Source organism: Pocillopora verrucosa, chromosome 10 (genome assembly GCF_036669915.1).
Source record: "Pocillopora verrucosa isolate sample1 chromosome 10, ASM3666991v2, whole genome shotgun sequence".
Lineage (NCBI taxonomy): Eukaryota > Metazoa > Cnidaria > Anthozoa > Scleractinia > Pocilloporidae > Pocillopora > Pocillopora verrucosa.
Window position 1 is genome coordinate 11,818,104 of NC_089321.1, and position 18,640 is coordinate 11,836,743.

Genomic DNA, 18,640 nt, shown 5'->3' on the forward strand with positions numbered 1-18,640 from the left:
CCTGGAGCCATGTCACTCATATCCACAGACCAAACCTTATTAGCCCCTTCAAGAGCGGAGATCTGGGCAATGCAGTTCTGGTTAGCTCGAAAGGCAGGGTTACAAAGTTTGGAAGAAAAACAAGATGGCAGACGAAAACACGACAGTTGCGATTACTTAGCTGTAAAACTCACCGATATATAGCCATGACGCTTACAGGGACTTGAGAAAATGGCAGGTATTACTGGAAGAAATGATATATTATTATTATTCGATGAATTTGGGGTTCTCAATCATTTGCCATGTCTGTCCACAGAAGAAAATTTGTTGAAACCATGCAAAAATGTTCGCATTTGTAGGGAAATGCCAAGAAATATCTGTTTCCTTGATTGCGAGACGAAATTTAGCGAATAGAAAAGATAGATCTGCAGATGACACGTAAGTAGATACATATATACATACATACATATATTTAGTTTGTAAATTAAAGCAGGTCAATAAAGTAGCCAATTAAACAGCTGATGTGGACCTACTATCCCTAACGATAATAGCGATAAAACCGATAAAAATCAAAACACGATTATGTAATTTGCGCTTAAGTTATATTTAAATTTGATAGTACCTAGAATCCCTGACAGAGCATGTTAGCTTTTTGTGACCTGCAAAGTTCTACTGTTGGCAGGCTGGGTCAAACAATCTCACTGGTTTGATGTACACTATTTATATTTCCAACTCTTTAGCAACTCTGATCTTACAATCAATAACCCAGAATCACCCATCATATTTCCCTCCTTCTGTCACAAACCTATCAACAAGCTGATTGTAAAGCTTCGGTCACGACAGTGGTAGATGATGAGACACTAAATGTTGAATTATGTTTTACATCACAGAGCTGCTGAATTACTGAAGTTAACTCATGTCCGCCTTGACCGTGAAAAGATAAGTGAAATTGACAACTTGGATTGCCTTGGGCCAGTCACAAATTTATATTTACAGAAAGTAAGTTAATGTTTATTACATGAGGTTTTGTGCAGTTTGTGGCCTGACCTAGTTAGCCTAGTCTACTGTAGCTAGTCTAGTTTAGCCTTGTCTAACCCAGCTTAGCCTAGGGTAGTCTGTTCTGACTTAGTATAACCCAGCCTAGTCTAATCTAACCTGACCTAGTCTAGTCTTAATAAGATGAATTAACTATCATCAACTCCATATAGTTTTAATTAATTATCTTTATTATCATTTTTTCTTTATTACAGAATGAAATTACAGGAATAGAAAACCTTGAAGTTCTTCCTAAATTGAGGTGGGTGTGCAATTATAACAAGATAATATGGTTACTTGAGTTTGTCAGAAATTGACAAATTTATATTTGGTATGTTAGTCTAGTAAGTAAAAAGATAGAAACTTTTCTTTTTATGTTTCTACAGTGTTGATAGGTTTAAACTGTAACTTAGGATATCTTCTTACCCCCAATACATAGATTCTTGACATTGGCTGAAAACAAGATAAACAAGCTGGAAAATCTGAAAATGCTCACTAATTTAAAGTTCTTGGATCTCTCAGACAATAGCATTGAGAATTTTGACACAGGTTTGAATTAAGTTGCAATTCTTTTTTTTGAGACAATATTGAATTTTGAATTTTTACTCAAAAGTAATGTAACAAATTTTCAAAAATATATTGATTTTAATAATTTTGTTAACCTCTTAACAGAAGAGTTACCATCAAGTTTAGTGATATTAATTTTGAAAGGAAATCCCTGCACTGAAAATGCAGAATACAAGTGAGTTATCTCTAAGGTCATCTTTGGATTTCTACTTATGTTGTCCAATAAAATGCAAATTGTTGAAATTTATGATATTATCTCAATATGGCATGTTTAAATAATGTGATTGATTTTTGTCTTGGAATTTGTTTTGCACCACTTTGCAATTTAGGAAGAAATTACTTGCAGCCCTTCCTTCACTGAAGCAGCTTGATGGCAATGAGGTAACAAGACAGGACAGGGTGGAAGCTGGATGTGACGTGTAAGTACCAATACTCTTTGTCTTGTATATCTCTGACAATATATATGTTACATGCTATGTGATATGTTTCTGTGACAATAAGCTACTATATCAGGGCTCTAAGCTGAGCTTTTATTCAAAGTTGCCATTTTGTGACCAAACATTATAAAGTGCTTGGCAGAATTAAAATTCTGGTTGCAAAAAAGACACTCTGTGCACCATTGCATAATATTTGAAACCCTTGACCACACTGCTTGTCTTTGGAGCAAGCAGCATTCTGGCGATTCAAGCATCATGTCAAGGCTTAATATGTAGGCAATCAAGGAGAAGAGGATAATTTTTAAACAGGACAACCACAAAGCACCAGTAGTGTTTTATGAAAATGTTATCTCACATCAACTTCAGACCATAAAAACTTAAGTTGTAAAACATTACAATTGGTGGTGCAGTGTAAATTGTTGTAAAATTGATACTTAATAGGGAAAGTGAGTCTGACGAAGATAGTGACGAACAAGAAGAATATGGAGGATCAGACCTTGACAGAGGAAAAGAAAAAAAAGGTGGTTAGAGTCAGTGTGATCTGCAGGCCTTAGGGATACTTTGTACATCCTATAAAAATTATCAGAAACACCTACCTGTACAGTATCAAATGGCAGAGAAAATTGACCTTTCAAACTTGGATTCATTAAATTTCACTTTAATTAACCCTTTAACTCCCAAGATCTGATTGTTAATTCTCCTCTCTGGCTGCTACACATTTCTTTGTAAATTAGTTAATGAGAATTTGGTGCTCAATCAAGATAGCAACCTCTCCCTGATAAGTTTGAATATTCTCATCACCTGTTTGCTGAATAATATATGGATATTATAGGGAGAAATTTCATGTTAATCACTTCTGGGAATCAAAGGGTTAAGAATTTCTTGAATTTGCCAAGGATTAATCTGCAAATCTCAACTTGCTGTATTTCTAACTGGTAGCCAGAACATTGACATTATCTTTGGTAATCATAGTTGAATTTTTTAATTTTTACTTTAGGTTCTCTCCATCAGCACTGTAATGATATACTGGTACGAGCCAAAATAAGAACAGTGAAGGTACATCTTGTTACATAATCACACTCAGATGTAATATTTTCTTTTCAAGGGAGAGGTGGTGATCTGGGTCGAAATGATTTTGGGGGCACAAAACTCTCTGAAACTGTATGTGGTTTTGTGAAGATGTATTTGTCTTTCAAGCCTGCTTAGTTGGTGTTTTGGTGGCCAGTAGTACATGGCTTCTGGATACGAACTTATCTCAAGAATGCTAGGCAAGACTTTAGGGCCTACTTCTAGTTTACCAGTACATGCTTCTGGTTACATTGGTTAAATATTTGGCCTTCTCTTGGTCATTCTGGTCTGCCATTCCCTCAGTTTGAATTCCTTGGTTTTTAAATTGTGGGCTAGAAATTTTGAGGTGAAGCATCATGTTTTAAATGGCAAAATGATATATTTTTGAAACCCCTAGAATGAATAGCCCTCTACTGATGTATTTTTTCAGGAAGAAAAAGAGCATGAGAGGAGAATGGAAGAACTAGCCACCCTTAAAGATCTACAGTCACAAAGGACATCAAGCAGAGTTCCATCCAGGCCATAACTAAAGATTTGATAATTGTTTGAGTCACAAAGAATGCACACAAACCATTCACCAAGCGAGTTGAAGATTGAGGCTCCTGTTTTAAATATTGACCTATTTTTCTGTGAACACCAAGAACTTGGCTCTCTTTTCTTTCATTTGTAACAACCAAAAATGTAGAGTGAATCAAGGGGTCATATTACAGCCTAATGAAGTTGAGAAAAAAACCGAAAAGACATTTAAGTTTTTTCTCCAGTCTTTGTATATAGGCAAGGTGAACATACAAGCACCACCAAATAAAATAAATATGATTGCATACTGTGATCATACTGATTGGGAAAGTCCTGAATAGACCCTATGTTGCTAAGGGCTTGTCTACCATTTTGACAGCGAGAGAGAGGAAGTCAGAATTTAAGTCATCGTCATCATTGACTCTGACAATTAATAATTACTTGGTTTATTTACTCAGTCACTGTCATGGTAGCCTGTTCAAGGCATCTACTAAGTCAAACGGAGCAATGAGGAAAGTTGGGTGGTATTGTGAAAAGGATGTTTGATATGAAACCCAACCCAATGCTCCCTCGCTGTTTTGCTCCTCTGAGACTGTTGTGCCTGGAATAAGCTACTGCCATTGTGAACAATTTTCTTCCAGACTACTCTTACCCAATATGGGTAAGAGTAAAATAAGGGCAATATGTAATTAACTGTTTCTCCAGAGGTTAAACCATTTACAGTGTGCTATACAAAATAATTAGAAGCCAACAGTGAGTTAAGAAAATTAAAATTTGCTTACTTGTGTGGTTTTGCACAAGTGTCTCTTTTATTCTGTAAAATGATATTACACTTTTTATAATACCTCCAAAAATGGTATTTAACATTTAACATTGTATAATTTTCATAATAACATTGAAACTTGCAAATTTCAACCAGTGACTCCTATAATGAGATTCACTTACAACATAATTTTTGGGCTCAAGCATTTTGTCAATATACATTTTTTCAAGAATGGAATTTTTTTCTTGTCCACTACAATATTTGTTTACTGTAAAGGCAGAATAAAAAACCTACATTTCATCTTTACAAGTGATTTGTTCCTATTTGGAGCAGATTTTGGGTTCTATTGCAACAACAAAATTCCTATTTCCAGCCACAATAAACCACGAGGTTAAAGGACTATCAAGCACCACAAAATGTTTGCTCAACATACAAGACCCCATGACAATGTCCTCAAGAATGGACCAATATTTTGATCTCTAATTGTAAAAAATTCTTTCCCCCTAGAATTGCTATTAAACTTAAGATATAGTCATTAGGGAGGAGGAGGTGGGGGTGGGGATGGGGGTGGGACTGGGGCTGGGGCTGGGGCTGGGGCTGGGGCTGGGGCTGGGGTTGTGGTTGAGACTGAGGCTGGTGGAGCTTCTCCTGATGGGGGAGGAGCCTTGGATTTTGCCTCCTTATTTCCAGAAGACTTTGCTCCACCTGAAAACAGAAACAAAATGGTTGTGCATACTTTCTACATAAATAAAATAGAGTGAAGCATTGATATATAGATTATGCCAGTCCAGGATTTTATAATTTTTACTTTCATAATCAGCACACACTAGGTTCATTTCTTTGACTGTTTGGAAATCAAATGATTCACACCAATTCAACTTGTTGCTTCTCATTGGAAAACTATATAAAAAAGCTTAAGTTTGTACTCAAGCCTAAGGGCCCATCCAGCTTAGGTTTATCCCTGTTTCCAAAGCATGAAGCAACTAGAGTATTTCTACTACCCCCTGGATGGTATACCAGTCTATCACAAGGCTACTCCTCAGCAGTTATTTAGGATTCCCTAAGAATTTTCCAGTAACTATTTATACTCCTGGGTGGAGAGGGGCACTGTAAAGTGTTCAGCCCAAGAACACAACAGAGAAGCAGTGTTCAGTAGAAAGAACCATATTTCATATGTGAATTTTTTTGTTTGCCTTTTAGACTTATTATAGAATTATAAAATAGAACTTACTACCTTTCTTTTGAGATTTTTTACTTGGATATGTTTTTGTTGATTCTACATAGGGCTCAGGCGGTGGAAGATCCTGGCCGAATGTAAACCTTGATGCAAATTCCCCTGAAAAAAAAGAAAAGGACACGAAGAGAGTTTAAATTAAGAGAGTGTTCGATTGAAGTTAACAACCATGTGCCAGAGAGTCCACTAATAAAATTTGAATTATACCAAATTCGAAATTATTTTAAGCTGTTTACTTACAGGATATATAAGGATGCCAATAACAGAATTAGGGAAAGAGCGGAGAAAACTGAGCTTGTGTTTAGAAAAAGATAGAGGCCTATTGCCTTGTTTAAAGAAGAAATTTTTTTCCAAATCACAGACATCATTTCTTCATTTTGTTTCCTGTCTTTCTCCCTTATAAGAAAACCTTTCCAGAATAAGAGCACATTATCTTCCACAAATAAGAATATGTGAGAGTGAAAAAGAGAAGAGTCAGTTTGGAACATAAGAGGTACATCAAGTATTTAGGTGTTTTAATCGATGAAAATCTTTCTTGGAAAAATCATTTGGACTGTGTCATAAGTAAGACCACAGGAATGATGGCTAACTGAGAGACTTTGTTCCATCATCTGTACACATAAATATTTATAAATCCTTAATTTTCCCTTTTTATTTTACCTCATGGACTCGTTGCTTGAGGTAATGCATCTTAAAACTATTTAAACAAAATTGTTGCTCTCCAAAAGCGAGTAGTATATTTAATCTACTTCGTTGATAGAAAAGAACATACAATTCCCTTATTTGTAAATGCAAAAGTTTTGCCAATTACCTTCTTATATTATGAAGCTGTATGTAAACTAATGCTCGATGTTCATAACGACAGTGCCTTTTCCAACATCATAAAACTTTTTACGAGAACTTCAAACACCCTTACATATAATACTCGCTCATCAACGTCACAACTCTTTAGGGCTAAGTACTTTAGACTTAAAATGCAAAGAAAGGCTTTTTCGCGTCTGGAATGAGATACCTACTTAATATAAAAATTGTCGAAGAAATCCTTCAAAAAAGAAATAAAAAGAGCTCTTCTCAATATTCTAGAAACTGTAGATTCTCATATGGAGCCTGATGAGATAACGTTAATATCAAACACAGCAAAACTGAACCACATTGAACCAATTCTACAATATGTTTCGTACAATAAGAAACTATAGGACTTTTTCTCCTTTACAATGAACGTCTATCATTTTCCTATTTTTACATTCCTGTGTATCTTTTTGTCTTTTTATGTTATATTTCTTCATTTCCGTTTTATTTCCAGAGTAATTAAATTAAGTTGAGAAAATAGAAAATAAAAAAAAATGACCCGCCACGATTAGCATTTGTCATCTGCGGGTCAAAGGAATATCTTGTGAATATATAAGAAAATAAAAATAAAAGTGTGAAGTGCGAAGTGTGGTCTACTTAATAATGAAGGTATTTTCAACAGGAAAGAAATCAGAAATCATAGCTTGTAAATCAGACTACAAAAAACCACTGGTCTAAGTCTAGAAGTTCGTCGTTGCGTTAAAATGACATCGACTTAACAAGCACTTCATCACTTTCCCACGTAAAAAGCGAAGAATTTTGCACATCAGTGGAGCTGAAAAGAGTAGCTACACCAACCCGAATAATGTGAATGGAAGTTAATAGAAACAGAAGATTGGTGACTAACCTTTGTCCATGTAAAAACTTCAGTTGGTCAGTGCACCCGATCAGTCAAACCTTTGTTTTCTGTCATCCACATGTATTACAAGGTTCCACAAAACGGTCTTTGTCTTTCAGTTTGGTGCTGGCATTGCCATTCACTCAAGTTTATCAGACAACTTTGAGAGCCATAAGCTTTTCATAATGAACGTTTCGCCGTTTTTCTCTGATATAGCTGGTTCAACCTCATTCAAGTTCAGTTCATTGGTAACGATGACGCCATAACTTAGGCGCCATTTGTCAAAACCCGACAGCCAATGAACATCGTGGAAATTTAACAGGTGAACCGCGGTTTGGACGCGCGTTTTCACCATTTTTTTTGTTACAACGAATTAGACTGGGTAGAACGCCTCACTTCTTAGAACTGATTCTAGTAAACAACTAAAAAACCAGTGTATCATATTCTTTTGACGACAAATACGAGATTCCAAGCCTCAGTTTTCTCATTCTTCCCTTCGGCTTTTCGAATAACCCGTCAAAATCATATAACTTAAATATCCATCAGCGACGAACTTGATGCTAGAAAACCCGAACAAGGCGAGAAACGTACCCTTTTTGTCTGATAATCTTATTTTAGGCTAAGGCTTCACGTTTTATTTGTTGGAGATTTTAGGTTACAAACGATTCTAAGATGATCCTTTAGGTATAGTGTTTCAAAAACTAATTGGTTAGTTTTCTTGGTGATCATTGGTAATTATCTTGATTGCACATTACGTACGCCTAAAATTTAGATGTTCTGTAGCGTGACGCGCGATCGAAAATCCCTTTGAAGAATTGGTTTGATTGCACTGTTAAGTACAGTTTTACTCAAATTGTACGTTGATTCGTATTACTAAACGAAAAAACATACCACCGTCCCTTCGAGGGCACTCAACAATGTCTCTCGCTCTTAAGTGTGTTCTTTGCATATAGGTTCATAAAATTTTGGCTATTCTCAGCCCCAAAATTCGCCCCAAATGGTCTTGTGTTGTAACAAAGCGTGTAGAGCTAATATATGATTGCTGATCTTCAAGCTTTCAAAAGACCATCCCAAATTGCAACCAGAAGCAAACCATTTACCCAATTTGTTTTCCTCTTCCCCCAAATTTAATTTCTTTTAATTACCAGAGCCCTTAGTTGTAAGCCTGCAGCATAAACAATTAAAATAAATATATTATTGAGATTTCGCAGAACAGTTTCTTTTATTTCTAAAATGATAATATACAATTAATAATAATTCCAAAAATTATCATTAATCACCACACAGCATTGTATTTTCGTCTATTATTATTGTTTGGTTATTGGAATTATCGACACTACCACAAGTTTGTGGTTAACTCTTCACAAAAGATTGTGCTATTCACCTAAAACACCTCTCTTGGGTTCAACCTTCCTTGTTTCCTTATCGTTTTAGATGCATTTGAAGAAAAATTTCTTTCAGAGAAAGAAAAATGCGCTCTGAAAAAAAAGATTCGCCACAAATGCACTTAAACAAGGATATCTAACTAATACTTAACACAATTCATTTACAACAAAGATACAATACAAAACATAAATTTCATTTTCACTAATGATTTGTTCATAAATGCGGTTTTTATACTCATACTCATGTGAGCATTTATCAGTTCTTGTTGCAACACCAACAAATTTACTATCTCCTGCCTCAGTAAACATGGAGGTTGAAGAAATGCGCTCTAAAAAATTTTCTGTATTCTGCATACAAATGTCACCTACAAAGTCCACACCTCTGGATCAATGTTTTTTAAGGTTGAAGTTGCTTCAATAATTCTTTTAATTGTAAAAAATTCTGTCTTCCTAGATTTGTTAAGAAACTTAGGTAAGAGACTCATCTCCTGGGAGGAGGGGGTGGGGGTGGTGGTGCTCCCCTTGATGGGGGAGGAGGGGGTGGATTGGCTTTAACTGCACTTGGGTTTCCAGAAGACTTTGAACCACCTGAAAATAATAATAAAAATTCAGTAAAGTTTCAAATGAATACTTTTCAAATTTGTCAATGCCAGATTGTTCAATGAACGATTTTTTTGTCAAATTTAATTATTCAGTATTGACAGTAAATTTGATCTCAGTTTTTTCATCATTTGCCAATTTAAATTTTTCCTTTTCCAGTTTTGACTTTTCTGTCTTATCTTATCCTTGTCGTGGTCATGAAAAGACGCCCCATTTTATACATTTTTTGATTTTTTTTACACATCTATGGTAACTATTGCAACACAACACCCTTGCCACTATCAGTGTTGAGAAAGGAGGCTTTAAACCTGCATGGTGCATTCCTACCGCAAGTGAAATAGTAAGAAATCTTGCATGTAAATCTGTAGCCCTTAAGTTCAGCCCTTATGTCCATATGAAATATCTTAATCATTCTGTTTGATGGTTTAGAATGAAGCCATTGTAAACAAGAGCACATTTGCCAGTTTTAACAGGATTTGCATCACTACATACCACCTTTCTTTGGATTTTTGCTTGGATATGTTCTTGTTGTTTCTACATAAGGCTCAGGAGAGGGAAGATCTTTACTAAATGAAAATCTTGATTCAAAATCATCTGGAAAAGAACCAAAGCAAATGAATGTTGGAGCATCTATTGATCAGTCTAAGCTGTGGAACCATGGATAAAAACTCACTTCATTTCAAATCAATGACATGAAATTAAATTAACAAAAGACTGATACAGCCTTGCCCACACCTCCCAAGACAAGCATTATAGAGAAGATTCCCACATGAGCCTGTGGGCAATGGACTGAGCAGGGCTGGAAAAGGCTGTTCAGCCTCACAAGACACTGGATGAAAGAAGAAAAGAAGAAACAGAAGGAAAATGCTTAATACAATAAAAATTATAGCTCTTGGTGAAGAAGCACAGACCTTGATGTCCTGTATCATCCAACCCTAAAACTCAGTCAATAAGTACAAATTATCAAATATTAAGTTATTTAATTACCTTCTGGGTCTGACAGTAGCTCTGGGGGAGGAGGGGGAAGAGAGCTTCTTGTTGGTCCATTCATCATCATGTTACTCGACCTACCATGCAAAGAGGACGGTGGTGGCGGAGGAGGCCCTGATCTCTTATTTTCAGGTGGAATCCTGGCTGGAGGGGGAGGTGGGGGCCCTTGCCCACCTGAAGGAGGTGGTGGTGGCAAAGGAGCTGATCCTCGAGGTACAGGAGGACCAAAATTTGGCTTTGATGGAACTTTACTGGGAGGCGGAGGAGGAGCTTGGGATGGTGGTCTTGAGGAGGACGGAGGAGGTCCTCTACTTGGAGGAGGGGGTGGTGGCCCTCCTCTTGATGGAGGTGGTGGGGGAGGACCTCCTCGTGGGGGTGGAGGTTGGGGAGCAGCCATACTTGGATTACTCCTTGTGGGAGTTGGTGGAGGGGGAGCACTTGTTTTTGGAGCTGATGGTGATGGTGGGGGTGGAGGTGGTGCACTCCCTCTTCCTGGAGGTGGCGCACCTCCTCTTCCTGGTGGAGGGGGTGGAGGACCCTGTCTCATTCCAGGAGGTTGTCTGGGTGGACCTGTTGGAGGAGGAGTGGGTAATGGTCTTGAACTTGACCCTGATGGGGGTGGTGGCAATGGCCTGGAGTTTTCAGATCCTGGTGGCCTGTTGGATGGAAGTGGGGGTGGTGGAGTATACCCAGGAGGCTTACTGGGTGGACCTGGAGGTAGATTGGGGAGAGGTCTTGAGCCACCACTGGATGAGCTGGAATTATTTGGGGTTGGTGGTTTGAAGCCAGGTGGTCGCATGGCTGGCCCTTTGGCTCCTGCAGAAAACAAAAAATATATTTATTGAAATAAAATTTAATCATCCTTCACCAGAGTGGAGGTGAATATACCCTGTTATCACTGACACTGAGGTGAATAAATGTTTTGTATATCCCTCTGATGAACACAATAATCTGTTTGCTACTGTGGATACAGTTAAACCTGTAAAAAATGTTCACCCACCAGGAGTGGCAGTTCTACAGAATTGGGGTCAACAGCGACAAACTAAAATGACAGCAAAGCATAAAAACAGAACAATAAAGCAGAATTACTTGTTGGACCCCTTGGTCATTGACTAGTGTCATGTTGGAGTGCAATGTTTGCTCTAACAGTTCTAAGAAGAAAGATGATTGCAATGTGTTGAGGACATTTGAACTCAAATTAGCAACATTAATTTCCACTTCATCTGTGACCTATTACTATAGATCAGATGCACCACAACGTAGAATCTACTTATTAAATTGAATGAGTGGAAATTAAGAAGGTAAGTTTCCTATAGAGTACACTTACATGCCTAAAAATACATCTGGCTTTATCAAGTTGAATAACACTAAGTAATGTCCAAAGCTGTCAATAAGAGCCAAAAGCCAGCCAAAACTTTTGATCACAAAGAATATACAATACAATCATACCTCCTGTTCCAGGTTTGCCCCTCTCTGCAGCTGGTCTCAGTTTTGGCATTCCTCCAGCAAAGAGACCACCTAATCCCATAGGGGATGCACCCATGCCACCTCCGCCGCCGCCACCGCCGCTACTGCTACTGCCTCCAGTACCTCCACCACTACTACTTGGATTTGGTTTATCTTGAAGGAAAGTTCATGAAGGAAAAGTCAGTGTGCCATGTTTTTTTCACACAGTGCTTCCACAGGTTTGGATAAAATAAACTGCAGTTGCTAATGATTGGGACAATTTTAGATCCTTTTAGACCTTTAAATTCCCAAGATCTGATTGTTAATTCTCCCCTCTAGCTGTTACACAATTCCTTGATAACTTGTTATTGGAATTTTGAGCTAGATCAAGATAACGACTTCTAGCTTAAAGTTTGATTAATTTCATTTCCTGTTTTAAAAGATAATATTTAAATATTAAGGGAAGAAGTAACATGCTAATTACTTCTAGGAGTTAACACTTTCACTACTGAGAGTGACCAAGACAGAATTTCTCCTTACTATATCTATACAATATCATGTAGACGAGTGATGAGAATTAAGAAAAATATCAATTATGGGATTACTAATCAATCCGATACCAAATTCTCCAAACTAACATGATGAGAATTGTTTGGCAGACAGTAAGGAGAATTACTAATGAGACCTTGGGAGTTCAAGGGTTAAAGGAAATACACAGGGTTCTCAATAGAAGGCGGCACCCAGCAATTGATCGCCGCTTACTTTGGGATTTATAGCTGCTTACTTTGTTTTTAAATCACTTTTCTTTTCTTTGTTTTGTTCTGCAAGTTTGCTTGAGTTGTTTCTGAATTTCTCTTCTGTTTCTTGCATGACTGTGATCCAAACAAAACTGGGAAATTTTGTACAGTTCTGGACTCAGTCGATGAACGCCATTTTACTTGAGTCCACGCATTCACGGTGAAACATGGTAATGAGGTCTCCTACTTTACCAGTGATCACCTCCTACTTAAAAATCTATTGAGAACCCTGAATACAGTGGTACATTACCCCACTACCTAGAAATCCCAAGGGAGACAAAAAATGGTTTGAGTTTGTGGGGGTTCAAGCTAGCTGATAGTTAATGACTGAAAAAATGGGGTGAAGGGAAATGGGATCTTCTACAAGTTATCAAGGGGTTAAAGTTAACTGAGTTCAAGTAAGCTGGGTTGTAATGTATCACTGACAATATTTTTCATAATAGCCACCATTATTTGTACCCATTTTAAACTGTAAATGTTTTGTTAAATCCTAAAAATAAATCTCTCAGTTACTGATCAACCAAATTATAGTTGTTTTTGACTTTGGTTGATAAATGAAAGCTAAGTTTTTTTTTGTTTCTGACTTTGTTTGATTTAAAAAGTTTTGCTTTCTTGCTCTTCTGTACAGTTTAAAATCAAAACATTTCTGAAAACTGTTGGACACACAGTAGAGGCACAATAAATACCTTATTAAAAATGTATTCACAATTCATACAATAAGTTATGGATCTTTGCTTTTCCCTCTTTGATTTATGACCTAAGCACTTCATGGCTCGTATCATTATTCCAATAATATGCCATTTTACCATATTAGGGCAACAGAATGTGCAAAATATGCTACAGAAATACATTGCAAAACAGGATCAAATTTACGAACAGAAAAATAGAGGAACAAAATGGTGAACTGTATGATCCCAACTTTGTTTTTTCCCCATTTTTAGGCTTGAATTTGAAAGCAAAAAAACTTTTAAGTGCATGAAATTTTTTTGGTAGTCATCAAAAGCACTTCATTGGCCACATTTGATCAATACTATCCTTTGATAGGATATATTTCAAAAACTGAAAGCCAAAATGTTTGAAAATGAAGTAACACTGGCAAGGAATAATAAATACCTTATCCAATGGTTTAACATATAATATGTGTAGACATTTTGTTAAAACATCAAACAAAGTGGATTTATGGACTCCAAAATCAATTAGTAAGAAGTATTTCCTACAAACTCTTACATGCTCTAATTTTTTTTTCAAGAACTCGCATTAGAAATTCCTTGGATTTGTTTTTGGTAACTTACTTGATACAGTAGGAGCACTACGATCATTTGTGACTGTCTTCTTCAGCTTGGCGCCTTGATGGATCTGGCTTAGCAGGGCCCCCCTATTCTGAGGCTTTCCAGAGGATTTTGGAGGTGGACCAGAAGCTCTGGGTGCAGGGGGAGGTGGTGGTCCTGGAGGGGGAGGAGGGGGAGGAGGCATTTTTCCCTTGATTCACTTTACTCCCCCTGTTACAAAGTTCTTTAGTATCTGTAAGAGAAAAGAATAAATAAGGCATTAGTTTCTTTCATTCAAACTGTGCAGCCATTATCCATCTCAGATCAATATGCAAGCAAGGTAATTTGAACAAGGAAATAACAAACAAGTATCATCTGAAAAAAACACTGTCATGTTGACCAAATTCCTCTGCTACAACTTCTTAACTTCCATGATCTGATGAGCGATTCTCTCTACAAACCACTATTCATTTCCTTGTATATTAGTAATGATAATTTGATGTTATATCAGGATAAAACCTCCACCTGATCAGTTGGTCTATTCTTGTCACCTGTTTGCTGGATAATGTACTGTAATTGTGAGGAGAATTTACTCATTAATAAGTCCTTGGACGTTAAGAGTTATACAAGGTCTAAAAATCAGGCATCCTAATTATCTACCACTCTGAATCTGAGAAAATTAATATGATGGCATAACATATAAGACACCATTCATTATAAGAAAGCTTTTTGACTAACAAGCAAGCAAGCAAGCAAGCAAGCAAGCAAGCAAGCTTCTCACATCTAAGTCCAAGTATGTAGCCATTTGATGAAACTTCCTCTATAAGCTCATTCAAAGCCATTATTTTGTTAACCCTTTAACACCCAAGATCTGATTTTAATTCTCCTCTCTAGCTTCTACCCATTCCCTTGTAAATTAGTTACGAGAATTTGGTGATAGATCAAGCTAACAACTTCTGCCTCTGTAAGTTTGAGTATTCTCATTACTCATTACGCTTGATAATGTATAAATATTATAGGGAGAAGATAAATGTTAATTATTTCTGAATTAACAACAATAACCAGGAAACACCCAGTCCATTCCCTTTTCAAACATAACTGTGTTCATTACCACCACTGCTTATAATTTCTATTCTGTTATGTAACCTTGAACCAAGTCTAGTATCTTAATCTTACAGGTATCTAATAAATTGTTAGCTGATCAGATATGCTAAATGCAATTTACATTACCTCATTATTTGTAATTGGTAATTAACTCTATTAAAAAAAAACCACCACTTGGAAAAAATATTTCAAGATACCTCCCTTCTGCAAGCTAAATCTGCTGGTTAATAAATGTGGGTAATTATTTTTTTGCAAACATTGTTTGCTTAAAAGGAAAAATACAACTAAAAGTTGACATTCTCGTTAATATTTCACTATTTTTGGCTCGATACCAATTAAAAGTTGAAGCACGAAGGGTTAGTAGATACGAAAAAAAAATTATACTTCCTGGATCCTGAGGAAAGAAACACGCAACAGCCTGTTTTTTAAGCTCTTATAAACGCATTTAAATGACAAGTTATCAGCTTTGTCTCCATATCATACGCACTCTTACACGTAACTTAGGCGACATAAAGATATTTCGAGGCTGATACTTGCATACATGTAGAAAGAATTCTTCATCATGAATCAAATCCTCTTTGTTTAACAAGATTTCCGGACATCAACGACGTAAAGAATTGACTTTTGCCATTGAGAATTGAAATCTGATGAAATATCACGATGAAACTTAATAGAAAAATTGTGATGGGCATATTTTCGAATCAAATATTGCTCGACTAGCATTATCACTTCCGCTAGGAAGGTTTCGATCTCGCGCAAAACATTCTGTTTAGTGGTACTTAGACAATTGACACTCTCTCTGTTCGACGCATACGGATATAGGAAACAAAATGCAATGCTAGAAATGTACTCACATGAAATTAATGAAATGACACTTTACAATCGACGCTGAACAAACACTCCGAACGATTGCCAAAATTGAAATCAACTATTTCCTCAATAAGGAATGTCACAATTTATCGACAAAATAAAATGTTCAAGTCTAGGTGTGCGACCTAAAAAATACGATGTTGTTGTGCATATAATTCTCAGATGATTAAATTGCTCGTAGAAGAATGACTTATCGGTAGCAAAAATCATACAACTATAAGTTGCAAGTCTGGGAATTCGCAGTCATCTGGTTGTATACAAAGATGAAAACTACTTACATTTAGCAATTAGATCGTGTTCTCATTGCGGGAAACGCTTATCAGAGTTCGTTATCGACGGAGCGAGCTTCACCGTGTCAGGATTAAGTACTAAACTAGAAATCTAATGACTTAACGTGAAAGCACTTATCTCCACAAATTTTTAGATCCTTGCAAAGAGATACCTTCGAAAACGTGCAAGTCTATGCATGGTTTCGCGCCTCCGAAAAATCACGTTACCGCGGAAGTCTTACCTTAAAAGTCAATGTATGTAGTCTAAAATGTCCATTCTTTCCCACAGTATTCTTGAATTGCTGCTAGGAAATCCAAGATCTCCGAAAGTTTCTAAAAATTACAATCGGTTGCCGGTTTACCAAAATGGCCGTAGAAATAGTAAAGCCTTAGTCTCATGTCGTCACCACCCCTGTTTATGACGTATTTCCTCACATCCAGTCCTACGCGCGCAATAATCAGACTTCCACGTTTGATTTGCATTCGATTACAGGATCAGTCTTGATTTTTATTACTAAAAAAGGACAATGAACAATTTCAGCTGTCCATATCTTCACGAAAATGTGTTAAAAATGGTTAAATGCTTTTGGTCACAACAGGAGTTTTTTTTCTTCTTCCGCTTTCGGTCTGAAATATGTTTAAACCACCCGGAAAATGTTTTTTTTTCCTGGATGATAAACGAGAACGAAGTAACTGTAACTTCTTCGGTTACATTCATTAAATCTGCAAACCAGTGTAGCTTCAAACTATGTCTGATTGTCCACCTGGTTGCCGTGTGAACTTTAATATATTTTATTTGCGAGAACGAAGTTAATAACCGCAATTGGAAAAAAAAACAAATCTCTTCTGTCATTCGCTCCCACGCTCTGTTTGGATAAACAGAAACCCAAACCATAAATCTCTAATCAGTGATTTTCAGGGACTGATTCAAACAATAATTAATTACGAAGCTGAACAAAAAAAAATTCCGTAACAGAAATGTGACTTCGCTATAAAATTTAGCGAAAAACTTTTTGGTGTCAAGCTGTGAGCAGGAAGTAAGATCACTTTCTTGGATACCCGTTCACTTTGCCGCACACGACATGTCAACTCGCAGGCAGCCAACTCGCCGACCCTATTGATCAACTCGCGGAAACCTTTGGTCAATTCGCCGAAAGTCCACATTAATCAACTCGCTGATATACCGGTCACTGCACTGCGCCGCCATACATAGTCAAACCTATTTTTTCAGTTTTAAGCTTAAAGATCTTAATCTGAGATTAATTTCCACTCAGAGTGAGGTAAATGACTTCTTTGAACAGTCAGATAACTTCACTAAATGTAATGATGATGATAATGTTTCAGAAAAAACACCATCTGAAAGATTTCTGCCCGCGATTTTCAAAAAAATGTTACACGCGTTCTATTTTACGTATCAAGGCTAAGTTTAGGAACTAAGAAGTTTTCTCTTTTCCCAAAGATCTTAATCATCTTTAATCATAGTTCGGCGTACAATTGGTGTTATTTGTTTTCGATAGTGAGTTACTGAAAGTAATGGCTTCTTTCAGTGAACAGCAATACGTGGAAACATTGATCAGTACTTAACTTCGGTGAATACATGGAGGAAAGACGGAAACTGTTTTAGAACTTATCTCTTATGTTTTTAACATCGATACCTCACTCCTTCACGGAAAGAAACTTGTCTATTCCATGTTATTATTGTATTTGTGACTTTCATTAAGGCTTTACTGGAGCTAAGGTGTGACTTCTTGTTCCTTTGTTTTTGAGAGTAACGGATTCAACGGTTTACCGTTTCATTTATACCGACATAATTTCAAATCAAGCAACAAAAATTGTCGGCGAGTTGACATGTCGGCGATGGGACCGGCAACCTTCATTTAAACGGTATCCAGTTAGATCGCACCATGGTTAGATCGCTCCCAGTCAGATCGCTCCTACCTAAAGTTAGATCGCTCCACTCGAAAGTTAAATCGCTCCATCAAATAAGTTACTTCGGTACCAACATAAGTTACTTCGCTTCGTGTTGTAAAGTGAATTATTACTTACCAATGATCTTTAAAGTTTATGGGTGATGATGTGTCTTGCGACGATTCGAGTACATCGTATTCACCGATATTCACTGTGTCCTTCAGATTAGCCACCGAGCTACCGATGCACGATGTATAGCGATGATGGAATAAATTATAACGTTATAGTCTGATTATTAGAATTCAAATACCAATACTATCCAGTGTGGCCTTTTTTGCTGTTTGATGTAAGGAAATTGATACCCGCCATCTTTAATAAATAAGGTAGATTGCATTTCGTGAGTCCCCTTTCTTGAGGCTTTATTTGTTCTTTCTGCGTAGCTCGGATTTATTTCAAGCGCGCGCGAGCGATATTAGTCGATTGTTCGGTAAGATATGCACGTCATTTAATGAACTATCAGTTTAGATACCTTAGTTTTGCTACCTTTACCTTAGTTTTCTACATGGAGCGAAGTTAATTATGTTGAGAACGAAGTCACTTATTTGATGGATCTAACTTTCGAGTGGGGCGATCTAATTTTTGGTTGAAGCAATCTAACTGGTAGCGATCTAACCATGGTGCAATCTAACCGCAATTCATTTACCTTGTTTTAACACC

General features: G+C 36.9%; 3 protein-coding genes across 3 annotated transcripts; 1 reads left to right on the forward strand and 2 right to left on the reverse strand.

Annotated features, from left to right (window-relative positions):
- Positions 1 to 103: 103 nt before the first annotated feature.
- On the forward strand, positions 104 to 4,389 carry LOC131776168 (leucine-rich repeat-containing protein 46). Its single transcript, XM_059092329.2, has 10 exons — positions 104 to 217; positions 339 to 417; positions 870 to 978; positions 1,230 to 1,276; positions 1,454 to 1,563; positions 1,687 to 1,756; positions 1,911 to 2,000; positions 2,460 to 2,539; positions 3,016 to 3,074; positions 3,517 to 4,389. Exons 1-10 carry the CDS (start codon positions 211 to 213, stop codon positions 3,610 to 3,612), a joined length of 747 nt encoding a protein of 248 aa, XP_058948312.2. The 5' UTR covers positions 104 to 210; the 3' UTR covers positions 3,613 to 4,389.
- Positions 4,390 to 4,548: 159 nt separating this feature from the next.
- On the reverse strand, positions 4,549 to 7,516 carry LOC136283831 (uncharacterized). The gene is made up of 3 exons (XM_066173169.1): positions 7,296 to 7,516; positions 5,600 to 5,701; positions 4,549 to 5,070 (listed from the first exon to the last, which is right to left on the reverse strand). Exons 1-3 carry the CDS (start codon positions 7,303 to 7,305, stop codon positions 4,901 to 4,903), a joined length of 282 nt encoding a protein of 93 aa, XP_066029266.1. The 5' UTR covers positions 7,306 to 7,516; the 3' UTR covers positions 4,549 to 4,900.
- Positions 7,517 to 8,489: 973 nt separating this feature from the next.
- Positions 8,490 to 16,417, reverse strand: LOC131776191 (WAS/WASL-interacting protein family member 1). Its single transcript, XM_059092356.2, has 6 exons — positions 16,258 to 16,417; positions 13,797 to 14,025; positions 11,711 to 11,881; positions 10,259 to 11,077; positions 9,764 to 9,865; positions 8,490 to 9,259 (listed from the first exon to the last, which is right to left on the reverse strand). The coding sequence occupies exons 2-6, from the start codon at positions 13,975 to 13,977 to the stop codon at positions 9,153 to 9,155; spliced, it is 1,380 nt and encodes a 459-aa protein (XP_058948339.2). The 5' UTR covers positions 13,978 to 14,025; positions 16,258 to 16,417; the 3' UTR covers positions 8,490 to 9,152.
- Positions 16,418 to 18,640: the final 2,223 nt, after the last annotated feature.